At 33.4% G+C, this 27,122-nt stretch overlaps 1 protein-coding gene across 1 annotated transcript in view; it reads right to left on the bottom strand.

The window, feature by feature from the left end:
* Positions 1–27,122, bottom strand: part of LOC145277020 (leucine-rich repeat serine/threonine-protein kinase 1-like) — a 611,216-nt gene that overhangs the window by 253,488 nt on the left and 330,606 nt on the right. The window contains exons 28-30 of the mRNA XM_080128624.1: positions 16,126–16,248; positions 7,296–7,503; positions 2,606–2,721 (exon numbers count right to left, since the gene is read on the bottom strand). Of these exons, the coding sequence (XP_079984750.1) occupies positions 2,606–2,721; positions 7,296–7,503; positions 16,126–16,248 (447 nt within the window). The remainder of the gene's footprint in view (positions 1–2,605; positions 2,722–7,295; positions 7,504–16,125; positions 16,249–27,122) is intronic.

The raw sequence follows: 27,122 nt of genomic DNA, 5'->3' as shown, positions 1-27,122 counted from the left end.
AGTATTAGAGTACTGGTACATATTACTGGAAATGCCACTTTCCTTTCTTGAGAGAGTACCAAATCGACTTTCCAATCTGTTGGGGGATGATCTTTTCTGGTTCCTGCAGCTTTTTTCACACACAATAGATATGTTATGTTCATGGTAGATGCTAGATTCAGCTCTAATCCCTTGTTACCATTGTAAAAAATTTTCAGCAAAAACTCGTCTGGCTACAACTACAGTAAAGAACATCCCTTTCTCTCTCACTGTAACAAAAACCAAACAGAAATTCTATGACTAAAGTTTATTTCCTAGAACATCCCATCTGTGGAACAAAATACCATGAGACAACTCCCCAACCGACTACAGCACAGCAGTCTTCCAGTCTAATACTAACAAATACTTATTAAGTTGTCTTCTTGAAAAATCAAAACCTCTTAAGTAATCATTTATCTATTCAGATTACCGTTTGCTATTCTCTGGTGACAACAACCAATATCCACCCAGAAATCCTTATAATTTTTATTCTCTAGTAGTCTCTGGCCTTGATAAGTAGTGATTCATTAGTAGAAAAAAAATATCCAATGTTGCCCGGGAGTTCATTATCACTTTAAGTTTTATTTTTCTCATTGTGCACCCACAACACTTTTTTTTTTTTACAAGGTGGTCACCACTTATCAAAGCCCGGAAGCCACTCAGGGATAAGGGTTATTGTAAGTACAGTACGTTAGTGTGGAGATTTAAGGTGTCTACTTAAGGGGGCGGTTCATCAGGAATTTGTTTACGTTGGACTTGAGGACATCCAAGTTGTAGTCAGGAGGGAAGCAGGCAGACGGAACAGAATTCCACAGGCGTGCAGTTCTAAGAAAGAAGCTTTGTTCATGGAATCTACGTTTTGATTTAGGCACAGATAAAGAGTGGGGAAAGTTTTTGACAGTGGATTCAGCTAGACGGATGTTTTTCGTAAAAGATTGGAGTTCAAACGAGCACCTGCCATGGAAATAACGATAAAACAAAGATAGGCTTGCAACGTCTCTTCTGTGGGAGAGAGGTTGCAGGGTAGAGAAAAGGACATCCCCCACTAAGCCACGAAGTCTATTTTGTACTCTGCCAAGGCAGGATAGGCTGTTTTTAGCAGCTCCTGCCCAGATATGGCAGCAGTAATCCATCCTTGGACGTACTTGGCTTTTATATAGATAGAGAATTGCATCAGTAGTGAGATATCTTCTGGAGCGGTAGAAGGATCCCACCATCTTTCTAGCCCTTGGCAACAGACTTGATGTACGTGTTTCATTTCAGATCAGGAGTGAAGGTCAAGCCCAGAAGCTTGTCAAAACATGGGGCTTCACCTAGACAAGAGTCATCCATTTCAATTGATGCCAGATGGGGATCAGAGCTTGATGATGTAAAGATAGGAGTTTGGTTTTAGATGCATTAAAGGTAACCAGCCATGTCTTCCCCCACTGAACTGACACAGAAGTTCTTGCTAGATCACCAAAGTTAAGCAACATTGAGCTTGGTCAATATTAGGTGGGTGACCAATTTTGGAATTCCAGGGATGTAGGAGAACATTGACACCTCCCTGCAAGAGTTGCAAAAACCTAATGTCATCTCCCCTAATAAGGATATACATGCCACTGGGGACCACTTGTGAATTTCATACTCCCATAGAACTTTCTCCTTTGGAGTAAGCCTATTAAACCTGCATAGGGTTAGTGTTGTTTCCATTCCAATGCACGTCTTATAGACTGACTTAAATCTGATGACTTCAAAGAAAGATTAAGTCTGGACAGTATAGAGAAATGCATGTAGAATGAGAAACATTGATGGTCACGTTGAAAGAATGAATGAGAGTTCTTGGGTTTGTATATGTAGAACAGTTGAAGTAGCAGATTCAGTTTACAGGAAAAAAAAAAACATTGGAGGAAGTAATAAGAATTGACTTGAAAGAAAAATAAATACTTCACACTTCCTAAAACTTTTAATGTAAATGTTATACCTATGACATTTGTTAAAAAAAAGGTAGCCTTCTAAAGAAATGGAGAGGGAGTATTATACATTACGGAAAGGAAGGGGATAATGAAAGCACTGGAATTTTATATAAAGTGCTGTTTTTGTTCTATAACCTGATAAATGTACTGAAGAAAACAATTATTTCCTTTCTGTGAAATATCAATAATAGAAAATGTTTAAGAAAACACATATCAATAAAATAAACAAAAGTCCAATCTTGTTCCTTCATGCAGAAGCAAACCATTTTACGCACGTATAACAGCACTGAGAACAAACTTTTGATGTTAGTCTTTGTGTCAAATTTAAATACAAAAACTTCAATCAGGTTTGAAGATTGGAAATAACAAGTCTTAAAACTGCAATAAAAAACTTGAAATTAAGATTCAAACGAGGATTTCTTACTTTAAATTCCAACTGAATGAAAGATTTAACGCTACAAGACTGCTTAACATTATAATTTCAATGTCGATGCAGGAAAATCAGAGAAAAATTAGATCAGATGACCACAGAGAAATACAAAACTGGAATCCTGTTTGTTAGGAACGATTATTTCAGTAAAATAATCTTTTTTATATCTTTTAAAAACAGAGAAATAAAAAAGATGCCATACCTTGCTCTCCACACATTTGTTTCTGTAAAACACATAAACTTCAATCATGTTCTTTTCCGCAAGACGCGTGCTTAGCCACAGCTGCGTGTATGATCCATCCATGTCACGAAGATTTTCTGACAAATAAAAAATATTTTTAAATTGGCAATCAAGAAGATTTATCGATTCTAAAGCAAAGCTTCATTTTTCATTATTTTGAAATTTGAAAATTGTCTGATGAGATTTTGAAAAATGACCAAATTCTTATGAAAACGGAGAAAATATTTTTATAAACTTATATTTATTCATGTTTGCCTATACCAACACAGAAATGGATACATGGTCAAAAATGTTGGAGATTACGTTTTTCCACCTAAAACAAAATGAGGGCATGAAGATAACATATGACAAAAAGTTTTATTTGAATTTGTAAAAACTAATATTAACATTTCATTTGACAACTTGGAGTAAAAATTAATCAAATTTTTATTGTCTAAGAACCAGAATTCTTGAGATCAATTTTAATATAATAAAAGCACCGACATAATGAAAAATTTGAAAATTCATTAAGAAACCCGATAACATTATACAAGATTTTTTTTTCAAATAAATGATTTTTTTTTTAATCTAAATTTTCAGTTTCATAAATTTTATCCTTCTGCCTCAACAAATTAAAATATTTTCAAACATAAAAAGATTCTAATGACTAATTTAACTCATGATATAAGAGATTTGGTAAAAATAAAAATTCATTAAGAAACCAGATAACACTATACAGGATTTTGTTTTCAAATAAATTATTTTTTTATCTAAATTTTCAGTTTCATAAGTCTTATCCCTCCGCCTCTCAAATCAAAATATTTTCAAACATAAAAAGATTCTAATCACTAATGTAACTCATAAGAGATTTGGTGAAAAAGAAAAAGGCAATTGAAATAGAAAATGAGTAATGAGTTTTTTATTCTCCTCTTTTATGTGCCTTCAACCTCCAGAAGACTGTCAGTTAGTACTGAATTTTATTTAGTACTTTATCATTTATACAACACCTAATGGATAAAGTACTAAGTAAAATTTAGTTCTAAGTGACACTCTTCTGGAGGCGGAAGGTTCAATTCTAAGTACAGATCATACTAAGAATACAATTGTGAATTATTTAAGATTTTTACCTGATCATTGTTAATGAAACGATAACATGCTATCTTCATAGATTAAATAAAGGATGCAAGTTATGTCAAAAATTCAGTACATAAAGTAAAGACACCAGAAGTGGGCTCGGTTTACCTAAATATGTAATTGAAGTCCGTGAACATGAAACAAGATACAAAACCATATGGAAATAATTTATTTCAAAAAATTATTTTAGTTTTAACATTTCTTGTACTATCATGGAACAATAAAAAATAATAAACTTTCATTTTTTACATTTCTATAAATAGTTTTGTCTTTTTTTTTGTTTGAACGCTTGTGTTATTATGAAAACAAAACTAATGAGAATTTTTATTCATTTACATTTCTGTAAATGGTGTCTTTTTGAAATAATATATTTATTTTTTCACAAGTTTTCTCACAGAATTTTGTTATAATGTATGAAAGTTTGTTTATTAACAGTTCAGACTTATTTTCAACATTTGTATAAAGACTGTTTTAAAACGAATAAATGGATTTTTTTTCATAGTGTAAGAAAGTTTTTTATTAAAACTTATTGTGCTATCAAAAAAAAATCTTATTTTAAACATTTCTATAAAACAGTTTCTTACTCTTTATTATTTTTTTGTTTATTGTTTCATGATGAAACAAGAAGTGGTTCCATATGGTTTTGTATTTCGTTTCATGCTTAGTAAACCTAGTCCACTTCCAGTGTCTTAACTTGGATGAATTTTTGGACTTAATCTACTGTCTTCTCAACATAAATACCCTTGACTGACCGACAATCAACAAAATTTCGCCTCTTCCTTGTAGAGGTCTCCTTTTTACTTTAATAACTTATTTCCTCAAACTTTAATGGCAAAAGTTACGAATGTGCATATTTTAAAAATAGAGTTTTTATTTATTTTTTGTGTAAATCGTTTCAGACAAAGCATGAAACCACTTGATGTAAGGAGCTAAAAAAAATTCTATTTCAAGGTCAAAACAAGCAAATGATAAGTTTTGGCAGATTGCAACATGGAAAATAGCAATTATTTCCCATTATTTTAGTTCTAACACTTCTTGTACTATCATGGAACAATAAAAAAAAATAAGCTTTTATTTTTCACATTTCTATAAATAATATTTTTTTTGTTTTAACACTTGTGTTCTCACAAAAAAATAAAAATAAAACTAATGAGAATTTTTATTATTTATATTTCTATAAATGGTATCTTTTTGAAATAATATCTTTTTGTTTTTCACAAGTTTTTTTCACAAAATTTTGTCATAAATAATGTATAAAAGTTTTTTTTTATTAACACTTCTTGTGTTTTTCGTTCATGCTTCCATTTCATATTTAGGTAAACCAAACCCACTTCTGGCATCTTAACTTTGTGTACTGAATTTTTGGACTTAAACAAAATTCCATACAGATGACGAAGTTCAACAGAACAATTCATGAATTTAACAAGACACACTTGAAGAAAGTTGGAGGTTACATCGGCTGAAACGTTGTGAGAATAACGTTCAAGATGAGAACAGTAGTCCAAATAATAAAAATAAACATGAGCACCATTTTGCCAATTTTAAATCTGAAAATCAGAACTAAAAAGATTTTCTTCAGCAAATCACTGTTAGTAAATGTCACATTCCTAATAGCATATGGTATTGGATGACCAAGAAAACTCAAATTTACAATTTTTGGCTAGATACAACATATAGTAGCTGTTCTGCTTCTACATTTAATTTTTTGTCCTAAGTCAGTGAATGAGAAATCCTTCTACACTGAGGCTATTTTTGTTTCAATCCAGAGTTTTTTGGGAAGCTAGATTTTCTTCACATTAAAAACCAGGCTCATATCTAACTGACTTTGTAGAGGGGAAAATCAATAAAAACCAAAATGTTTTGCTTGCTAGGTTTGAGTTACACCAATTTAATTCCAGCACTTCTGCATTTACCGACTTGCAGTTTCTACCCACAAATTTTCTCATGTGTGCTCGGCCACTGATGGGAATAACCGGAAGTGGCCGATTGCAAAACGTTAAACTACTATGAAAAAATTATAATGATAAATAGGAAAAACATGAAAATACAATAAATAAAATTGCAAACATGTATCTAACCTGCGCTATTAAAATTAATTTTTTATTTATTCCAATTTATAAAAAAATAGTCCCCATCGATTCATATTAGCTAAAAACAGATAGTGTATTCGTAAAAAATTGAGAACGCGCGGCCGACCTTTTCTGATTATTTGCATCAGCTTTCGAGTGAGCCAGAGTCAACTTTGCGGAAATCGTGAGTCGGTAAATATAGAAGCACCTTAATTCCTTCAAGATGCATGTATTGACCTATGTTATTTTAAAACTGTCCTCTCTAATTTACATGCAGACATAGAAATATATTATATAATGAGCAGTTATCCGTGTGTATGTATGGATAGCTAAAAATCAAAAATAACAAAAAACATCCACAAAGTTTGTATATTCTTGATTAGCATTGCCCTAGATGAATAATCTATATATCTATAAAAGTGAACGTGTCTGTGTACATTTTCCTTCGCAATAACTTTGTTAATTTTCAGTCTACAGACTCGAAATTTGATATACAGGGTACTAAGATTTGGGAAAATCTATGTGGTCGGTTTTCAGCCAGAAATTTGGCTGTTAAGGGGTCAAAGTTCAACGATTTGACCTTTGAGAACTCTACCAAACTCCTGACAATTTGGGGTCTAAACACTTGAAATTTTAGATATAGGTTCCTTGGACATGGATCTAACTTAATAACTTGATTTGAGCCCAAAACAATAAATTTTAAGGGGTCATGATAGGGGTCAAAGTTTTAAAAAATTGACCTTTTTTTTTTTTGTTTTTTTTGCTAAGCATTCAGCATACACCTCCAAACACACGGGCAACGCTGGGTGCCCATGCTAGTATTTAATAAAAAAAAAAATTAATTATTCTTTGTAGCTCAACTAGATGAAGTTTTATCAGCGAAGGTTTGTTTTTCAGCCATTTCTAATTTTATCTATTTTATGGTATGGTCCCATCCCTTGTTGGTATTATCTAAATGTGAAGCTAACAAAGAAGCAGTGTTATGTATTGACTTTGATGTGTAAAGAAAACGGTTCTTTGTAGAGATTTTTAAATTTTTTATTTAAGAAACTTTTTGTAGTAGGATATTATCGCTTATCAGGGGCCTCAAAGCCACTCAAAGATAACGGTTAAATGAGTGTCCGGTGAATGGTGAGACAACACTGTAATGGTTGATACTGATGACGATGATTGGGCAACATTTGATTATTTAAGAGGTCGGTACTACAAGAATTTGTTAACATTAAAAACGACCATCTTGTAGTCAGGTGGGAAACACATCAACAATATTGTGTTCCATAGATGGTTCATTCTAAGAAAGAAACTTTGCTCATGGAATGGAATTTTCATTTAGTTTTAGATAGGTAGGAAGGTAGGTAGGTAGGTAGTCGGTAAGTAGAGAGAGAGAGAGAGAGAGAGAGAGAGAGAGAGAGAAACTAAAAGCAGCAAACACACACGTCTCATATTGTGTAGATAGAAATTCTACTTACCATAAACAGACATTTCCGTGTTGTTATAGAAAAAGACACATGAAGCTAGCACAACAACTGCAGCTTCAAGTGAAATAGCATCCATAAAGTGTGAAAACTCTGGGTAACTAACTAAAGTGATGATGTCCTCCATCGATGGTCGATCTCTTGGTTCCTGTGACCAGCAAAGAGTCATCAAGTCAAGAAAGTGAGACGGACACTCAGATTCCTGGAGGAAAAAATAGAAAATAATTAACTAAAAAAAAACAAAAAAAAAACACACAGATTAAAATTTGGGAAAAACAAAAACTATTCATTAATTTAAATTAACTGAGTACCGTTTCACTTTTTATTTCCTTTCAGATGCTAAAAAAAAAAATCTTCAGTGATGCACCGCCTTTATTGCCAATATTGGGTTTCCCATTCAGACAGTAAATTCGACCTGACTCCAAATTCACCAAATCATCTCTCTGAAAAGCTATCAACTGTGTGTGCCGACATAAACAAAAAAATTGTGTTCTGACAATTTTCAGGCATTTTTTTAATGACACGTCAGCAGGCATCAACCAATGAGCTTAAGTAAACTTGTAGTCATGACGAACACTGGAAAAAAAAAGTCAAAGTTACTTTTGGGTTCATCCTTCACCCCATCTCCTATTAAATTCTTTTTTCAGAATTCTGATCTTTTTAGCCAAATCCATTTGGGCATAGCTTGCACTTTATTTCCTTTATTGATTTATATATTTTAAACCATGATAATCTTAGTGCATTTCTTAAATAATGCATAACTGTATGGGACGCCATGTTGGCCTCAATTCATCGCTTGACATCAGGGTTGCAGAATCAAAATTAAAAAGAAATGGACTCAGTTGGATGAGAGCAGTTGAAGTCGAATTTTTTCATCTCTGAAGAATCAACAAACTGTTTGAATATTGGAAGGAGATTATACTTTATAACTCCACAACCCTCCTCAGAAGAAAGTGCGAATTTACTACAACAAAATTTAGTTTAGCTTTACAGCATATCATATTAGTGGGTTTTGGAATAGGAACATTAATTGTTGCAGCGCGGGTTTTATATAGTAGGGCTTGAAGTGACAAGCCGATTGATTTAAACTTAGAATTTATCTTAAACATCTTATTTTCTATAACAGTTAATCGAATCATAAAGTTCATCTTGAACACTTTAAATTAAGTGGTCTTGTCAAGTCATGACTACAGATAATCACAAGTTGATTCGCTGATACTACGACTATCCTGCTCTCTAATGCTTTTAATTATCCCATCACACATAATCATCTCAGCTAATAAAGGCATAAGAATGGCAGTTGTATGCATGATGCAATGGTCATCATGGATTACCTCCTCCCTTTTTTCCCTGCAAGGTTTATAACCATTTATACACTTTAACAAGGATTTTTATGGCATCTGATATTCTCCGTCAGTCACTTCTCCAAGTACTAACCAAGATCAACATTGTTTAACATTGGCAATCAAACAAGAACCGGTGTTTCAATAACTGTATAAAATTTAACGATTTTTACCATTGCCAATTATATAAGTAGGAAAGTGAATACGATAAAAGAGCTTCCTCTGAAGAAAGAAGTTTCATGGGATTATAAAATTCACAAAGTCGCATGCATATCCCCATCAGGGGAAATGACAACATTAGGTTTTTGTAGGGAGATATCGACGTCTTACATACAGCACCTGGTATTCCCAAATGGTCACTCATCTGGGACTGACCACATTCAACATTGCCTAACTTTGGTGATCTAACAAGAACCTGCGAGTTAATGTGATCATGCAGTATACAAAATATCTGTTCATTTAAGACAACTATAGGAATTAGATCTAAATATTATTAATATTTAAGAGAATAGAAAGTTGACCTGGGGTTTACTTTCGACAGCCGCATAATTCTTATTTTGCCTTTATTTCTCACATTCTATGAATGATGTTTCTGACAAAGAGAGAAGAATCGCTGTTTTCTGGGTCAGAATCTATTCTTATTGTTGGCATGTTTATGACCTTGAAGTTGTATTTTTTTTAAATTTAGCTCCTTACATTAAGTAGCTTCATACCTTGTCTGGAGCGATTTCTATTAAAATAATTGCTCAGGATATTCAAAGTTGACGTTGAACAAGCATATATACAGATTATACTTTCGAAAATAATTTTGTTGAATTCGATTTTTCAATTGATTTAGACAAAAACTGGCTGCCTCAAATCCCTCATTGGCGGTCTTGTTTTTGAATCCTCTGTCGTTATTTTCTCAATATCCTCGACACATAAGACTTGTTTATTATTACCGACAATATTGATATCAGTTAAAATATAAACTAGACATAAATAAGTCATGTGAGAAGTGGAATCCAGAAATCAGACAAAATACGAAAGAAAAGAGGCAATGAGTGTCATGAAGAAGCTAGCAATTTCCCATAAACATGACCTCAGTCTAATAAAAAAAAAAACAGCAATCGTAATAGTTGTTTTAAGTCAGTGATAATCAAAACATACACAAAATACTATTTTAAAATAAAAAGAAAACAGCATCGTTAAAAATAAATAAAAATAATCAAAACATACACAAAATACTATTTTAAAATAAAAAGAAAACAGCATCGTTAAAAATAAATAAAAATAATCAAAACATACACAAAATACTATTTTAAAATAAAAAGAAAACAGCATCGTTAAAAATAAATAAAAATAATCAAAACATACACAAAATACTATTTTAAAATAAAAAGAAAACAGCATCGTTAAAAATAAATAAAAAGCAAAACAAAAACAATGTACAAGGTGGAACGATAAACTTGTCGTCCTAAAGAAAATAACACTACAGCTTTATTTTAAAACTTTTATTAAAAAAATCAATTCAGGGAACTTGATTACGTAGTAGAGCTGACATCTATTCAATGTAGCTGCTTCAATCACCATCCCGACACAGGTCCAGAACTGGAAGCATGCCTTTTCTACAAGTGCCAACAGCGATCAGGCTGGCTTTAGTGTTGTGGAATTCAATCAACATAATCCTTTAGCAAAGAGGCTCAAAGCCCAAAAAGGCACACTGACTTAACTGACCAACAATAGTCCAAAAAGTTCACTGCCTGCGTCCTACCTAGATGGTCAGCTATAACTGCCTCCCTTTCTCATCGACTGAAATTTTTTTACCTCTGATCAAAACTCTTAGATTCTGGCCTTTGTCAGTGGTCAATATTCGACTACCCAGTTGCTGACTACTATAGATATCCATTAAAGATAATAGCTAGACAGTGTTCATTCAAATGAACTTATCTGCAGATAATCTTGGACATTATTTTTCTCAAATGGGTTGCTTTCAGTCTGAACCATGTTTAATGAGGTATGTTTCTCATTTCAAACAATAAAACATCCCTTAGGTGACTGGACTCTTTTTTTTCTTTTTATATAGGAGTCACCACTTATCACGGCCTGGAGGCCACTCGAGGATAAAGGTTAATGAGTGTGTGGTAGTTAATGGGACAATATTGTAGTAATCGTTAGTAGTGGAAATTTCGTAAATTGGATTACTTAAGGGGACGGCTCATCAAGAATTTGTTTATGCTGCACTTGAAGACAACCATATTGCAGTCAATTAGAAATTCCACAGACGTGCAGTTCTAAGAAAGAAGCTTTGTTCATGGAATCTATGTTTAGGTCTAGGAAATTATTGATAGTGGTTTCAGCTAGTGTTTTTTGTGAAAGTTTGACAAGAGAGGGGGGGCATAAATTTGAGCTTTGACGAGCACCTGCTATGAAAATAACAATAAATCAGAGACAGGTTTGCAACATCTCTTCTGTGGGAAAGAGATATTTACAATTACAGCCAGAGATATTTACAATTCCTTGTGCTCTCCTCTCCCCTTGACCAAAATAACAAATTTTCTTGTTCTGCACACCTATCCCTATACTGTCTAGATTTAATCTTTCTCTGAGATGTTCAGATTAAAGCCTGTTTTTAAAACTCACAATACACATCCTTCTCATAGCATTTCTCTTTCTCTGTTGTGTAGCAGGTGTTCTCATATGATCACTATAGCAGATGCATTAACAGCATACAGGTGATACCTGTCTATAACCATAAACATCTTGGATAAAAGTCTGATCATTTTTCATTAAACCTGTTAACCTAAAGACAAGATAGCAAAAACAAAATCCCCACCCCATTACATATCTATTAGTTCATAATTAAAAAAAAAAATAGCAGTTTGTTTTTTGTCCCAGAATTGCAAACAGATTACTTTGAAATTAAAATAACAAAAAAAAAAACAAAAAAAAAACAGCAGTAATCGCAGTTTCTTTTTTTTTTTAGGAATTTCTTCTTGGTTTTCTTTTTTCTTTTGGAAACAATCCTCTTTATTGATTTGCGTTTAATTAATTATTATTCCACATCAAAGCCACTTTTTCTTTTAAACATGGCGTTTTATCTTAGCTCCGAAAGCAATCAAAATTTGTAACTAAAAAAATTAACTCATCTTTTTTAATACAAGAGAAAGTTTATGTATCGACTGAATGATAGATCACAAAAATATGCATCAATACTAAAAATATGGTTTTATTTATTTTTTCACATTTTGGTTAAGATAGTATGAGATAAGCAGATGATGGTGGAGAAGACATAATATGGAGGAAAGATGTTATGGCCCAGAAAACGAGGATGGATTGACAACATTTCCCACAAGAAAGGGAAGCATGACATTGTCAATGAGGGGCAGATGACCTCACCAAAAATGATGGAAAAGATATTGTTAAAAACAGATGAATAGAGAAACGTAAAAACTTTCTGAATAGCCATTACAGAACGTCATGAAACATTCAGTACTTACAACTGCCCACTTTAACATTCAGCTCTCATGGGAGAGGTAAATAAATAGAAAGAAACGAATGACCCAAAGGGGAGGGCACAAATGATGTGGACCAGAGGAGAGAGGGGACAGATCATGCAAACAAGAGGGGGAGGGAAAGAGGAACCCCCCTCCCATATCATGTGGACCAGAAAAAGAGGCAGACACAGGTGATATGGACGAGAAGAGAAAGAGGGGTTACAGATCGTTTTTTTTTGTTTTTTGTTTTTTTTTGTTTTTGCATTTTCACCCCGAACAAGGCACAGTGCCAATTTGATGTAGGGGGCTACTATCTGGGATATAATTTGTAGGGGTATTATGTAGGGAGTTGAGCAGCAAGATATCTGTTTACATTACACTTAAACTTTTGCATGTCAGTACGGTCAGGGAAGCAGGAACCCGGAATGGAATTCCAAAGTGTAGCAATTCTGGAGAAGAAACTATTAAAGTAGAAGGCTTTCTTACATCTAGGGATTTCTACTGTGTAAGGGTGGGATTTTGCTGCTTGTCAGGTTTGTTAGATGCATTTCGGTCGAGGGGACACAAGGACTTGTAATTCGTCGGAGCATCCATAATTAAAATATTTGTAAAATAGGCAGAGGGATGCAACATTTCATTGATGAACTCTGTCTTAGAGGGAGAGACTGGTAGCAGATGCAGCAGCCCAAATGTGACAACAATCAATACTTCATACATGGGCAAATGGTGACCTTGTACAGGTGCAGTATACTCTCAGGCATAAGTATATTTCTAACACAGTAGAGAGAGCCCACCTTCTTTGAAGCAGGTTTAGCAATGCCCTCAATGTACCTGTCCCAACTCAGGTTCCCCATGAACGTTAAATCAAGGACTTTGAACAAAGTACTTTTAGGTAATGTACCATTAGTCATCACTATTAGTGTTTGATCAGATGCAGCGGGCATGGAGATAGCGCGGAACAGATGTGGATGGGGATGGCATGGAACAGATGTGGATGGGGATGGAGATGGTGCGGAACAGATGCGAATGGGGATGGAGATGGCGCGGAACAGATGCGAATGGGGATGGAGATGGCGCGGAACAGACGCGAATGGGGATGGAGATGGCGCGGAACAGACGCGAATGGGGATGGAGATGGCGCGGAACACACGCGAATGGGGATGGAGATGGCGCGGAACAGACGCGAATGGGGATGGAGATGGCGCGGAACAGACGCGAATGGGGATGGAGATGGCGCGGAACAGACGCGAATGGGGATGGAGATGGCGCGGAACAGACGCGAATGGGGATGGAGATGGCGCGGAACAGACGCGAATGGGGATGGAGATGGCGCGGAACAGACGCGAATGGGGATGGAGATGGCGCGGAACAGACGCGGAGAGGATGGAGATGGCGCGGACCAGATGCGGAGAGGATGGAGATGGCGCGGACCAGATGCGGAGAGGATGGAGATGGCGCGGACCAGATGCGGAGAGGATGGAGATGGCGCGGACCAGATGCGGAGAGGATGGAGATGGCGCGGACCAGATGCGGAGAGGATGGAGATAGCGCGGACCAGATGCGGAGAGGATGGAGATAGCGCGGACCAGATGCGGAGAGGATGGAGATAGCGCGGACCAGATGCGGAGAGGATGGAGATAGCGCGGACCAGATGCGGAGAGGATGGAGATAGCGCGGACCAGATGCGGAGAGGATGGAGATAGCGCAGACCAGATGCGGAGAGGATGGAGATAGCGCGGACCAGATGCGGAGAGGATGGAGATAGCGCGGACCAGATGCGGAGAGGATGGAGATAGCGCGGACCAGATGCGGAGAGGATGGAGATAGCGCGGAACAGATGCGGAGAGGATGGAGATAGCGCGGAACAGATGCGGAGAGGATGGAGATAGCGCGGAACAGATGCGGAGAGGATGGAGATGGCGCGGAACAGATGTGGATGGGGATGGAGATGGTGCGGAACAGATGCGGATGGGGATGGAGATGGCGCGGAACAGATGCGAATGGGGATGGAGATGGCGCGGAACAGATGCGAATGGGGATGGAGATGGCGCGGAACAGATGCGAATGGGGATGGAGATGGCGCGGAACAGATGCGAATGGGGATGGAGATGGCGCGGAACAGATGCGAATGGGGATGGAGATGGCGCGGAACAGATGCGAATGGGGATGGAGATGGCGCGGAACAGATGCGAATGGGGATGGAGATGGCGCGGAACAGATGCGAATGGGGATGGAGATGGCGCGGAACAGATGCGAATGGGGATGGAGATGGCGCGGAACAGATGCGAATGGGGATGGAGATGGCGCGGAACAGATGCGAATGGGGATGGAGATGGCGCGGAACAGATGCGAATGGGGATGGAGATGGCGCGGAACAGATGCGAATGGGGATGGAGATGGCGCGGAACAGATGCGAATGGGGATGGAGATGGCGCGGAACAGATGCGAATGGGGATGGAGATGGCGCGGAACAGATGCGAATGGGGATGGAGATGGCGCGGAACAGATGCGGAGAGGATGGAGATAGCGCGGACCAGATGCGGAGAGGATGGAGATAGCGCGGACCAGATGCGGAGAGGATGGAGATAGCGCGGACCAGATGCGGAGAGGATGGAGATAGCGCGGACCAGATGCGGAGAGGATGGAGATAGCGCGGACCAGATGCGGAGAGGATGGAGATAGCGCGGACCAGATGTGGATGGGGTTAGAGATAGTGGGAACCAGATGTGTTGGAGATGGAGATAGCGCGGACCAGATGTGTTGGAGATTGGAGATGTGGAGGGGACGCAGGCAATGTGGACCTGAAGTGGAGAGGGATGCAGATAGTGTGGACATGATGTGGAGAGGGATGTAGATAGTGTGGACATGATGTTGAGAGGGATGTAGATAGTGTGGACCAGGGGTGGAGAAGGATGCAGATAGTGTGGACCAGGTGTGGATAGGGATATGATTAGTGTGGACCAGGTGTGGATAGGGATATGATTTGTGTGGACCAGATATGGAGGCGATGCAGATTGTTTGGATCAGTAGTTGAGAGGGATACAGATTGCATGGAGCAGAATTGAGAGGGATGCACATGTGGACCAGAAGTGGTGAGGGATGCAGATGATTTGAACCAGAAGTGGAGAGGATGCAGACAATGTGGAGCTGAGGTGGAGGAGTGCAGACGATATGGACTAGATCTGAAGGGCACACAAATGATGTGGACTGGAGGTGGAGGGGACGTAAATCATGTGGACCAGAGGTGGAGGGGGGTGCAAATGATGTGGACCATAAATTAGTTGTACTTGGTATGCCCAAGGTCAAGGGATTATTCTCTTAGATAAACCATTGAAGAAGCATGGATGTCTTGAAATGCAAGAAAGTTGGTTGGCCAAGGAAAACTTGGAAGCAAATACCATACTATATAGACTGGAATTTCAAGAATCACAAGGAGTGGAGAGTGAACTTGCAAAATACCAAAAACATCTGACATGTGGACAAGGGAAAAGTAATGAGAGAGAGCTGTATAAATTTGGGCTATCACATATATTTGTCTCTGAAAGGAACAGGTTTAGTTGATTATTGTATCTAAACTCTTTAAAGAGATAACAATATTTCAAATTTGGTTAGAAAGGTCCCCCAAGTTCAAAAGCATACATTTTAAGAAGGTAGGAGCCAAGTTGAGACTAGTAATGTGAATAATCATAATACTGATGTATTAGATTTAAATGTTAATGAAAATACAGAATCCAAAACGTAGTCTCTAATCTAATAGGTCCTGCACTGTCAACTCCGCTCGCTGTGTTGCAATGTTGCATCACTGTGCTTGTTTTACAGGTGCTTTATTAAAATGTGGTTAAATAAACTCTTAAATATCCTTGACTAACTCGACAAGCAGCAGAACTCCACACCTTCATTGTAGAGATTTCCCAATGCTAATTTACAGTAGCTCCTCAAGTTTCAGTAACAATTTGCATTGTTTGGGTTGAATATGAGAGAAAGAAAGAGAGATGGTAACTTTACCTCGAGTGTGATTTTGGGCCGTCCTCCTTGGCAGATAAAGTTGTTGACGTGAGATTCTCCCCATAATGGTGGTTTGCAAGTCACCAATTCATAAATAAACATTCCAAATGAAAAGCTATCAACCTGAAATGGAATAAGAAAAACTTTGTTAATAAATTAATAAGTTTTTCATAAAACAAAAAATTCAGACAATAGAAACAATAATGACTGGAAGTAAAAGTTGGCCAGCATTCGGGGCATTTGTTGCATGTCGAAATATGAAATCTTAAAGACAGGCTTATTTCTAATGATTTCAATCAAATTTTAAAAGTATATGAAGATGTGTACAGAACAGGAGACATTGATAGTATGGTCACATTGAAAGAGTGGATGAGTGTTTGGAATTATTAGATGTAGAATCATATAGATAGTTGAGTTAGTTCATATGGAAAAGTAAAAAAAAAACATGGGAGGAAGTTATAAAGATAAATTTGAGATACAAAGAGATAAATGATGACTTAGCATGAGATAGGTTAGTTAAAGCTGTCCAACATATGCCAGTAAACTGAATATGATGGTAATGAGAAGGAATGCCATTTACTACTTAGTAGTAATATATTTTTGATGTAAACTGTTTGTATATAATTTTCCAAATATATAAATTTATGTATAATTGACAAGTGACCCAGGTTCACCTATCATTTGATATTAGAATAGTTAATTTAATTATGAAACATTAAAGTTAGATTTTTTTTACATAAGTTATCACGTACCAAGATCAAAGGTAAAAGGCCACTCAAAAATAAGAGTTAATGTCTATTGGATGAATCTTCAGACTCTTATCATTAAGACCTCGTGGCATAGTGGATAAAGTACTTGATAATATCAACCTCTTCCTGAAACTGAAGGTTCAATCCTCAACGTAGGTGATACTCAAAATACAATTGCAATTTATTTACAACTTCTATCCAGTCAAAGCAGATGGAACAAGAGTATGCTACCCGCATAAACTAAATGATAGGTGCCGCTCAAAATTTGTGTAGATTTACAAGTTTGACAAGATACAGCTAAAGAAGGTTGGAGGTCATATTGACTGAAATTCGCAAATAACACTCAAGATGAGGACAACAGTCTGAGAAATCCAAATAATAATAATAAATCACATGTAATGTAGCAGAACACTAAATAATAATAAATCACATTTAATGTGGCAGATCACTAAATAATAATAAATCACATTTAATGTAGCAGATCACTAAATAATAATAAATCACATTTAATGTGGCAGATCACTAAATAATAATAAATCACATTTAATGTGGCAGAACACTAAATAGTAATAAATCACATGTAATGTAGCAGAACACTAAATAATAATAAATCACATTTAATGTGGCAGATCACTAAATAGTAATAAATCACATTTAATGTAGCAGAACACTAAATGGTAATAAATCACATTTAATGTGGCAGAACACTAAATAGTAATAAATCGCATTTAATGTAGCAGAACACTAAATAGTAATAAATCACATTTAATGTGGCAGAACACTAAATAGTAATAAATCGCATTTAATGTGGCAGAACACTAAAATGTAATAAATCACATTTAATGTGGCAGAACACTAAATAGTAATAAATCGCATTTAATGTGGCAGAACACTAAATAGTTATAAATCACATTTAATGTAGCAGAACACTAAATAGTAATAAATCACATTTAATGTGGCAGAACACTAAATAGTAATAAATCACATTTAATGTGGCAGAACACTAAATGGTAATAAATCACATTTAATGTGGCAGAACACTAAATAGTAATAAATCGCATTTAATGTAGCAGAACACTAAATAGTAATAAATCACATTTAATGTGGCAGAACACTAAATAGTAATAAATCGCATTTAATGTAGCAGAACACTAAATAATAATAAATCACATTTAATGTGGCAGAACACTAAATAGTAATAAATCACATTTAATGTAGCAGAACACTAAATAGTAATAAATCACATTTAATGTGGCAGAACACTAAATGGTAATAAATCACATTTAATGTGGCAGAACACTAAATAGTAATAAATCGCATTTAATGTAGCAGAACACTAAATAGTAATAAAAAACATTTAATGTGGCAGAACGCTAAATAAGAAATCACATTTAATGATGCAGAATGCTAATAGCAGCTAGGTTTCAGAAAACATATCTGCTTGATACCTAGTGAGACCTCTTTGGAAGATATGAGAATAAATTCTTTTAACTGAAGTTTCTAAGGAATATTAAATTTAAAAACGGTTCTCAATCACATGTATATCCCAGGCAATTAAAAAATTAATCTATTTTTGTGTTTTGTAGGAAGATGTTACCATCTTTCCATAAACAGCTTAACATCGCTTAACTTAAATGGTTAAGCAATAACTGGTGTGTCGACATAATTATGCCAAGATTTTCAAATGAATTACAAAACTGCTTCACAATGATTGAAATCTTAATCTATGTATTTTCATGAGGACATTAATCTTTACAACTTTCTCCTTTCTGCTGCCTCTTTCTTATAGAAGAGATATTATAAGTCTCTCTCTGCTCTATCATTATTTTCATGGCAAATGGTTGACTGAGCTTCAATCTATGGTTCCCCACCCTGTATGTCTTTTATAGCAAACACTCGACTAGCTACAACAACTATCAGTAATTTCCCTTACTCTCTATCTACGCCTAAATCTAAGCAAAAATTACGTAAGCAAAATTTATTTTATCCTAGAACTGTTCGTCTATAGAAAACAATACAACGGATAACATGGTCATTTTCAAGTCCAACACGAACAGGTTCCTGATGAGCTGTCCTATAGAATAAACTATCAAAATTCAATTACAGTACCGATTGACCCTCTAAAATAAATGATCAAATTTCCATTATGGTACCCATTGATCATCATCCTCGAATGACTTTTGGGCGTTGATAAATGGTGACCATATAATGTAAAAAAAATAAATAAAATAAAAATGAAAAATATAGAAATCTCAAAGCATGTTATTCTGTTTCCCTTGCAACCTTGCTTTCCTTACTTTCAACCAACAAACCTTTTTATTTTATGTATCTAGCAACCTAAGCTAAGAGAAAAGTACCCACATCATATTGTCAATCATGCCCCCTCTTAACCCGTTATGACCTGAATTATGATGTAGATGATTAAATAAATATTTAGCGTTAATTTTAGTTAGTTTAAAGAGTAAAGATACTGTGTTTCAAACTGAAAAAAAGTATATTTCAATAAAAAAAATAATGAGACACTGAACTAATATGTACAAGGCGTGTTTTGAATCAATTCCCACTTTATTTATGCTATCATATTAATTTATTTATTACTGAATGAATTAATTTAACCAGAAGAAGCAAAAATGTATAACCTGAAGTCGTCTATAATTTTGAATTTTCAATCCTGACACTAAGAAACAGACATTAACACTCAAATTTTCTATAATTTTAAATTGTCAATCCTGGGCTTCCAAAAAGCAAAGATGCATATCTCCAAATTTTAAATTCCTTATAACTTCCCAATTCATAAAAAAATACATTTGTCAACCAAATAATCAAATATCAAAACTGACATTCTGAATCTATTTAAATCAACTGCATTCTTTCTTTGTCTTTTTTTTTTGTTTCTTCTTTCCAATCAAACGTTAGTAACATTAAGGCAATATTTGTCAATGAGTCCCAGGGGATTCAGCCGTTGTGTCCATATTTACACCTCAATAACTGATTTGCGATCTTTGCAAAAGATGAAACAAAAACAGCAAAATCTCTCATGACAGGAGATTTCCCAAAACTAACTTCACAGGGTTAATCAGTACCAACAAGAGGGATGATGACAGTTTGGAAATTCTATTTTTGATTCAATAGAATCATTCAATGTTCTCAACATATTGATAACTCCATAGTTTGAAAATATATATTTCTACAAAATTAACAAAAATAACTGCAGCTAAATGTTTTATATAAATGGAGTAGTGTGTTTATTTAAAACTAGTGGTGTTGACCAGTAAAATATTGGAAGAACCCAAGAAACTTCAGCTTCTATTCAGTCTTTTTAATCAAATTTTTAACTATATATATTAATTGTTGTATTCTTCAATGATTAAATTAATAAATAATAATGAACGTTTAAATGTGCATGTATATTTCAAATATTTAAAAAAAAAAAAAAGGTATCTTCAGAGAAATGCACATATGTAAGAGTGAGGAGTATTCTGTGTTTTAAAAATGGAGGGGGGGGATAAGCAATGTTGATATTAGTTATGTGAGGATTCCAATATTTTTCCCTGATTCCGACACAATTACTAATTATTTATAATACTTGTATTGATTGGACTATTGTTCTTATAACACTCGAGAAGAGAACAATAGTCCAATTATTACATGTAATATAAACAATCAGCCCTCATCTAAAAATTCAGAACTTTAATTACTGATTCTGTTCTAAATCCTTGATTCTGATTCAATTAACGATTCTGATTCTTTTTAAATCTCTATTTATATATAAAAAGCACTTTCTGTGTGTGAGTTCGTTCCCATTGAGTTCTAAAACGGCTGGGCTGAATTTTTTTTTTTAATTTTATACAAATGTACTTCATGTATCTGAGAGTGTTCTTAGATAGGTTTGTATTGTAATGCCTCTGATTAGTACCGAAAATCAATAATCGAACAAATCTGATTCAAGAAGGAACAGTCCGATTTTGACCGAAGCCTAGCATCACAAATGCATTTGAAAAGTTTTATCATCTCACAAGCAGATGGGCTCAGAGTATAAAATTACCAGTAGGCTTTTTGATGTAACAGGGGTGTGTTTAAAATGAATGTGTCTATTTAGAGCACAACTGAAGCATGCCACTTGACTGGTACTCGTGCACTTACTGATTCGTGCTGAAATAATAACGTTATTATTTAAAAAGCCATTCTTAACATGGGGAGGGGGGGGTGTTTTGTACTTATTCTGTACTTTAACCTTACAAATGAATAAAAAACATATCATAAAACTTTAATGAAACTTGGAAATATGATTTAAAAAATAGCGTGGATCAGTAAGTGCATTAACACCACTTGACTTTTGCATTTTAAACTATAATTCAAGTGATTATATATGAAAATAATTTTACAAAATCAACGGTAGGTTCTCTACAGTGCAATGTAGACTACAATGTATTATCGATTAAGTCACTGTGGGGAGGCATGTAAAGCTTCCTCCCAGTGCACCATGATGGGTTCCCGACTAGAGCAGGCAACCAATTGATTTGATTGAAAAACGAACGATTTCACCAATTTCGATGATATTGAAAAGATACAAATATGAAACATTTGTTGATCATCATTCAATCTTGAGTAACATTGGACTTCCATACTAATCTTTAGATATTTGTATATATGTGATTCAAGATTTCATACCATAAATATAATATGTCTGAGAATTACAAAGACATTTATTTTTGTGCAGATACACACACACGTACACATATATAAATACATATATTTCCCCAAAACCTCTAGTATACTTCTGCCAAAATGTAAACCGTGCATAAACACCTTATAAAACTAATGTAATTTTGATTACCATTTCAATGTCGATTCTTTTTTCGTTTGATGAAGTGTTATTCTTGAATTGGGATTCCACTGAAACAGGTATGCACATGTGTAACCAATAATGTTTGTATAATAAACAGACTATATACCAGCTCTTTCCTGCACTGAGCATTCTTTAATAATCATGAGAGTTTCAGTGGATCTGCATCTAGGAAACCAATCGATACAACCATTACATACATATATACATACACATATATAAACATTTATATACATTAATTCGTATTCCTGTCTGTTTGTTTGTTTGTTCACAATTTGATTAATATATACAAAAGGTACATTGCTTTAATATTTCATTTATTTCTATATATATTGTATGGTTCTTTCAAAATATACGATGAAGAGGTCACCTCATTTGCATATTATATTAAGGAAAATCGATTTTATTAAATATCTGTATGTTAGTTTAAGTTTCTAGCGAGAGTTGTTTTAAGTGTTCTATTTAAGATTGCTATTTCATCAACTTTAAATAACAATTATACATAAGATAATATATTTAATTTAATTTATTTGGAATTATTATTTCCGACACCAATTTTAGAAACGGATAGAGTTATTTCCCCTGATGATTTTTTTTTGTTGCTCTCTCCACATAAAATCATTTGGTAATTATAATAAGTTTATAGTGTGAAAAAATAATTTCATGTAGACAAAAAGATATTCTGCTTTATTTTTAAGTATTAAAAAATAAATAAATAAATAAATAAAACACTTACAAATAAATGAAAAGATCTCATTTGTTTGTTTTTATTATTCTTGAAACGACTATACAGAATCTTTCAGCTTTCCGAGAATTGACCCCCCCCCCAAAAAAAAAAGAAAGAAGTCGAAAATTTCTTTTATTTACAAAAAAAAAATCCTGTGAAAAAAGTATCTTTACAAAAAACAAAACAAAAAACAAGCCAATAAAAGGAATTCCATTTTATTCTTAAACTTTTCAAATATGTTAATGTTTATAAAGGTTATTATTTCTACAGTGGGCAAAGTCGTTTGCAAACTAGCTTCTTCATTTATTTGCATTTCAGGTTGGAGTCTGCCTACACGGTTATTTTATTTTTCGGTCGCTCTGGCACTTGCTGCTATTTTTATTGAAACAAAAATTGTTTTGATTTATTTATTTTTCATTTTATATTTTTTTTAGCAGGGATGAGTGCTCAATATTTGAAGATTAGCATCTCTTTGTATCCATTCTGCCGAAATATCTGGTGGAGAGAGTATCATATACTTCTTTTTTGGGGTGATTACATTTACATGTTTTTATCCGTTCTTTTACTTTTGAAATTGCTGTGGGGTTATTGACGTTGCCCATGATGAAAATGATTAATATCATTAGTATAGCAGTTTGGTTCCAAACAGAACGTCAGGTCAACCTAGGCATCGCCGGGTACCCATGCTAGTATGTATATATATATATATATATATATATATATATATATATATATATATATACATACACGCGCACACACACACACATATATATATATATATATATATATATATATATATATATATATATATATATAATTTAAAGGAGATTAGAACAATAGTCTAAAGAGCTGAGTGTATTTTAATATAACAGTGAAATTACTAGTTTAATTAAAATACAGGAAATAGAAAGAGCTCGTAATTTAGATATATAATAAGCTCGATAGTTAAATGTCCTAGAGCTAATTCAATATTAAGTAAAGTGATTTATAATTTAAAATTTAAAAATCAAATTTTAATTGAATTAAAAATCAGTTTCATAAGAAGGAACAACAACAAAATCAATTATCTGTACGATCGTTTCGGAAAACAATGCTTTTTATTGTGGTATACATCAAGTTATGTAGAATAATTATATATAGTTTTCTGGTAAGCAAGGTCTCCTCATCAGCAAATTTAGGAGGGTTTTTATTGAATTTAAAAGACACCATAAATAAACCTAGCATTAAAAGTAAGGCAGATGAATCTGAAAAATTGAAATAAAAGGTCTGGATTTAAAATTTATAAGAAAATTAATATGGGTTAGAGATAGAAATAAGTAGAGAAAAATATATATTTTTGAATTTACATAATAAATTTGCTTTAAAAATATATAGAGATATTTACCTTTTAATTTTTCTTTTTTTGAAATCAGGAACTGTGGTTAAAGTAGTCATTTAGATGTTTTCTATAGCTTTTTATCTTATTGAATGATGAATTTTAAAAGGGGGGACGCTCGTGCAATAAATTGTTTCCGTTAGCGTATTTTTGATTTAAAGACGCTACGGTTTATATATAGAGAAAATATTTTTATTACAAGTTTTAAGGGGAGATAATTGTCATGTGTTCTTGACTTTATTTATAATTTATTTTACGGGTCTAAGGGAGGTAATTAGTCTAACTTAATTTATTAAAAAAAAAATAATAAAAAAATAATAATAATTGTAATCTATTTTTACTAATAAGTAATTTTTAATGATTTAAGGTGGTTTATATTTATTAAATTTAAACCAACGTTTATGACTACATGTCAGAAGCTCCTGTCTTGAATTTAATAGTTTGGTTGTACTTTTTATATCTTCATATTTTAAAATTTTTAGGGTCTCTTTTGTACATAGTGCACAAAATTTATCTCCTAGTTTATATGATTTGCAAGTCTCAATTATTTGCCATTTTTAGTTGAAAGAAATATTGTTGTTTTTTAGTTGCCAAATATAGTTGGATAGAGTAGTTTGGTTTGACAGAGAGTTATTTTTAAAAGAATGTTTGTGCATTGAAATTCTATGTTTTATTAGGCCAGATGTGGAACCAATATATATTACCTCTTGATTGTTGTGATTATTTTCCGTTAGGTCTATTGTTGGATTATTATGTGGTGGGTTGATTAGTAATTGATCGGTAGATTGATTTAAGTTGGTGTTATTATTTAATCTGGTAGTTGAGTTATGGCTGTTAATAGGTTCATGTAGATTTGGAGTTTTTGATACTGTGCAGCTATAGATAACATTTTTAATTTTACATGAGCCTTGTAGGGGACATTTATTTTTTCTTCTACAGTTACAGTCCGATGTATTTTGTATAGCTGTATTTTGTAGTTTATTAATTTTCTTATTATTAGAGCTAATTATTTTCTGATGAAGGTTAGGCATAGTAGAGTAAGAGACTTTAATTATTCCACATCTGGCCTAATAAAACATAGAATTTCAACGCACAAACATTCTTTTAAAAATAACTCTGTCAAACCAAACTACTCTATCCAACTATATTTGGCAACTAAAAAACAACAATATTTCTTTCAACTTAAAATGGCAAATAATTGAGACTTGCAAATCATATAAACTAGGAGATAAATTTTGTGCACTATGTACAAAAGAGACCCTAAAAATTTTAAAATATGAAGATATAAAAAGTACAACCAAACTATTAAATTCAAGACAGGAGCTTCTGACATGTAGTCATAAACGTTGGTTTAAATTTAATAAATATAAACCACCTTAAATCATTAAAAATTACTTATTAATAAAAATAGATTACAATTATTATTTTTTTTTTTTTTTTTTTTAATAAAGTTAGACTAATTACCTCCCTTAGACCCGTAAAATAAATTATAAATAAAGTCAAGAACACATGACAATTATCTCCCCTTAAAACTTGTAATAAAAATATTTTCTCTATATATAAACCGTAGCGTCTTTAAATCAAAAATACGCTAACGGAAACAATTTATTGCACGAGCGTCCCCCCTTTTAAAATTCATCATTCAATAAGATAAAAAGCTATAGCAAACATCTAAATGACTACTTTAAACACAGTTCCTGATTTCAATAAAAGAAAAATTAAAAGGTAAATATCTCTATATATTTTTAAAGCAAATTTATTATGTAAATTCAAAAATATATATTTTTCTCTACTTATTTCTATCTCTAACCCATATTAATTTTCTTATAAATTTTAAATCCAGACCTTTTATTTCAATTTTTCAGATTCATCTGCCTTACTTTTAATGCTAGGTTTATTTATGGTGTCTTTTAAATTCAATAAAAACCCTCCTAAATTTGCTGATGAGGAGACCTTGCTTACCAAAAAACTATATATAATTATTCTACATAATTTGATGCATACCACAATAAAAAGCATTGTTTTCCGAAACGATCGTACAGATAATTGATTTTGTTGTTGTTCCTTCTTATGAAACTGATTTTTAATTCAATTAAAATTTGATTTTTAAATTTTAAATTATAAATCACTTTACTTATATATATATATATATATATATATATATATATACACAAACAAATACATATTTATAAGTGGTGCAAAAATGTTTTGTTCAGGGAATGAATTTTACCTGTGCTGGAACAGGTATTATTCTCATAATTTTTTTTTTTTTGTGTGTGTATTCATATTAAAAACCCTTCTTTCTATTTATTTAAAAAGAAAATACACTTTTGTTCCATATGGTTGTGGAATTACATTCATCTACAAAAGATCTAGCTAATTTGCATATATTTTTAAACATTCATTTTAATTAATTCTCTGTTTTTTCGGTTTTCTTATGAGATGATCATCTTTAGTTAACTATTATGTGTAATTATATTCATGCAGATATTCTACATGATTTATATTTGCGTAAAAAGGTTATAATAAGCACAAACCTCTTTCTATATATATTTTGTATGTGTATATATATTTGTTTAAAAAATGTTGCCTACAAAACTCCTCTGTCGGTTTTTGGTCTACAGACATGAAACTTAATATATATGGTATTCGAACCCATGCAAAACTTTATATTTGGGTTTTAGCTGGGGAAAATTGTTGCAAAAAGTGTGAAAATTAAAAAAATAGAATTTGCCAGGTGAAGGTCGAACGACGGCATTACAAATATGCATGCGTGATATAATAGCTATTGGTTCATGTTTTAATTTTTAGCCTTGCAACAAACATGTCTTCATAGGTCAGGCATTAATGTCCAAGGAGACAGTAAATCGTAAGCTAAATGTTTTGGTTTCAATTCTCGGTGGTGATGTACGAGTCATTTTTTTTTTTTTTTTTATTTTTTAAATCATTACTATAAATTGGGTCCAATATAATAATAATAATAAATACGAAATTTGCATTAATCAAAATATCATATTTAAGCATATTTTACGACCGGGCAATGCCGGGCGGTCTGGTAGTATACATGTAAGTATGTATATATGAGTCAAGAAATGTTTTTGCTGCCATTATCTTGAAAAAAAATATTTCAGAAAGGGAGAAACAAAAACACATTTGGGAGGGAAAAATGAATGAAAATTCTAATTTCTTTTTTATGCCAAACAATGGATATTCAGTCAAAAATATTTATAATAAATAAATATAGAAATAAGTTATAGAAATAAAACGGGTTTGTCTAAAGATATATATATATATATATAT

Source organism: Euprymna scolopes, chromosome 5 (assembly GCF_053919585.1).
Source record: "Euprymna scolopes isolate OS-2025 chromosome 5, ASM5391958v1, whole genome shotgun sequence".
In the NCBI taxonomy this organism is placed as follows: Eukaryota; Metazoa; Mollusca; class Cephalopoda; order Sepiida; family Sepiolidae; genus Euprymna; species Euprymna scolopes.
The sequence above is the reverse complement of the archived record's forward strand: the minus strand, read 5'-3'. Positions and strand labels throughout refer to the sequence as shown.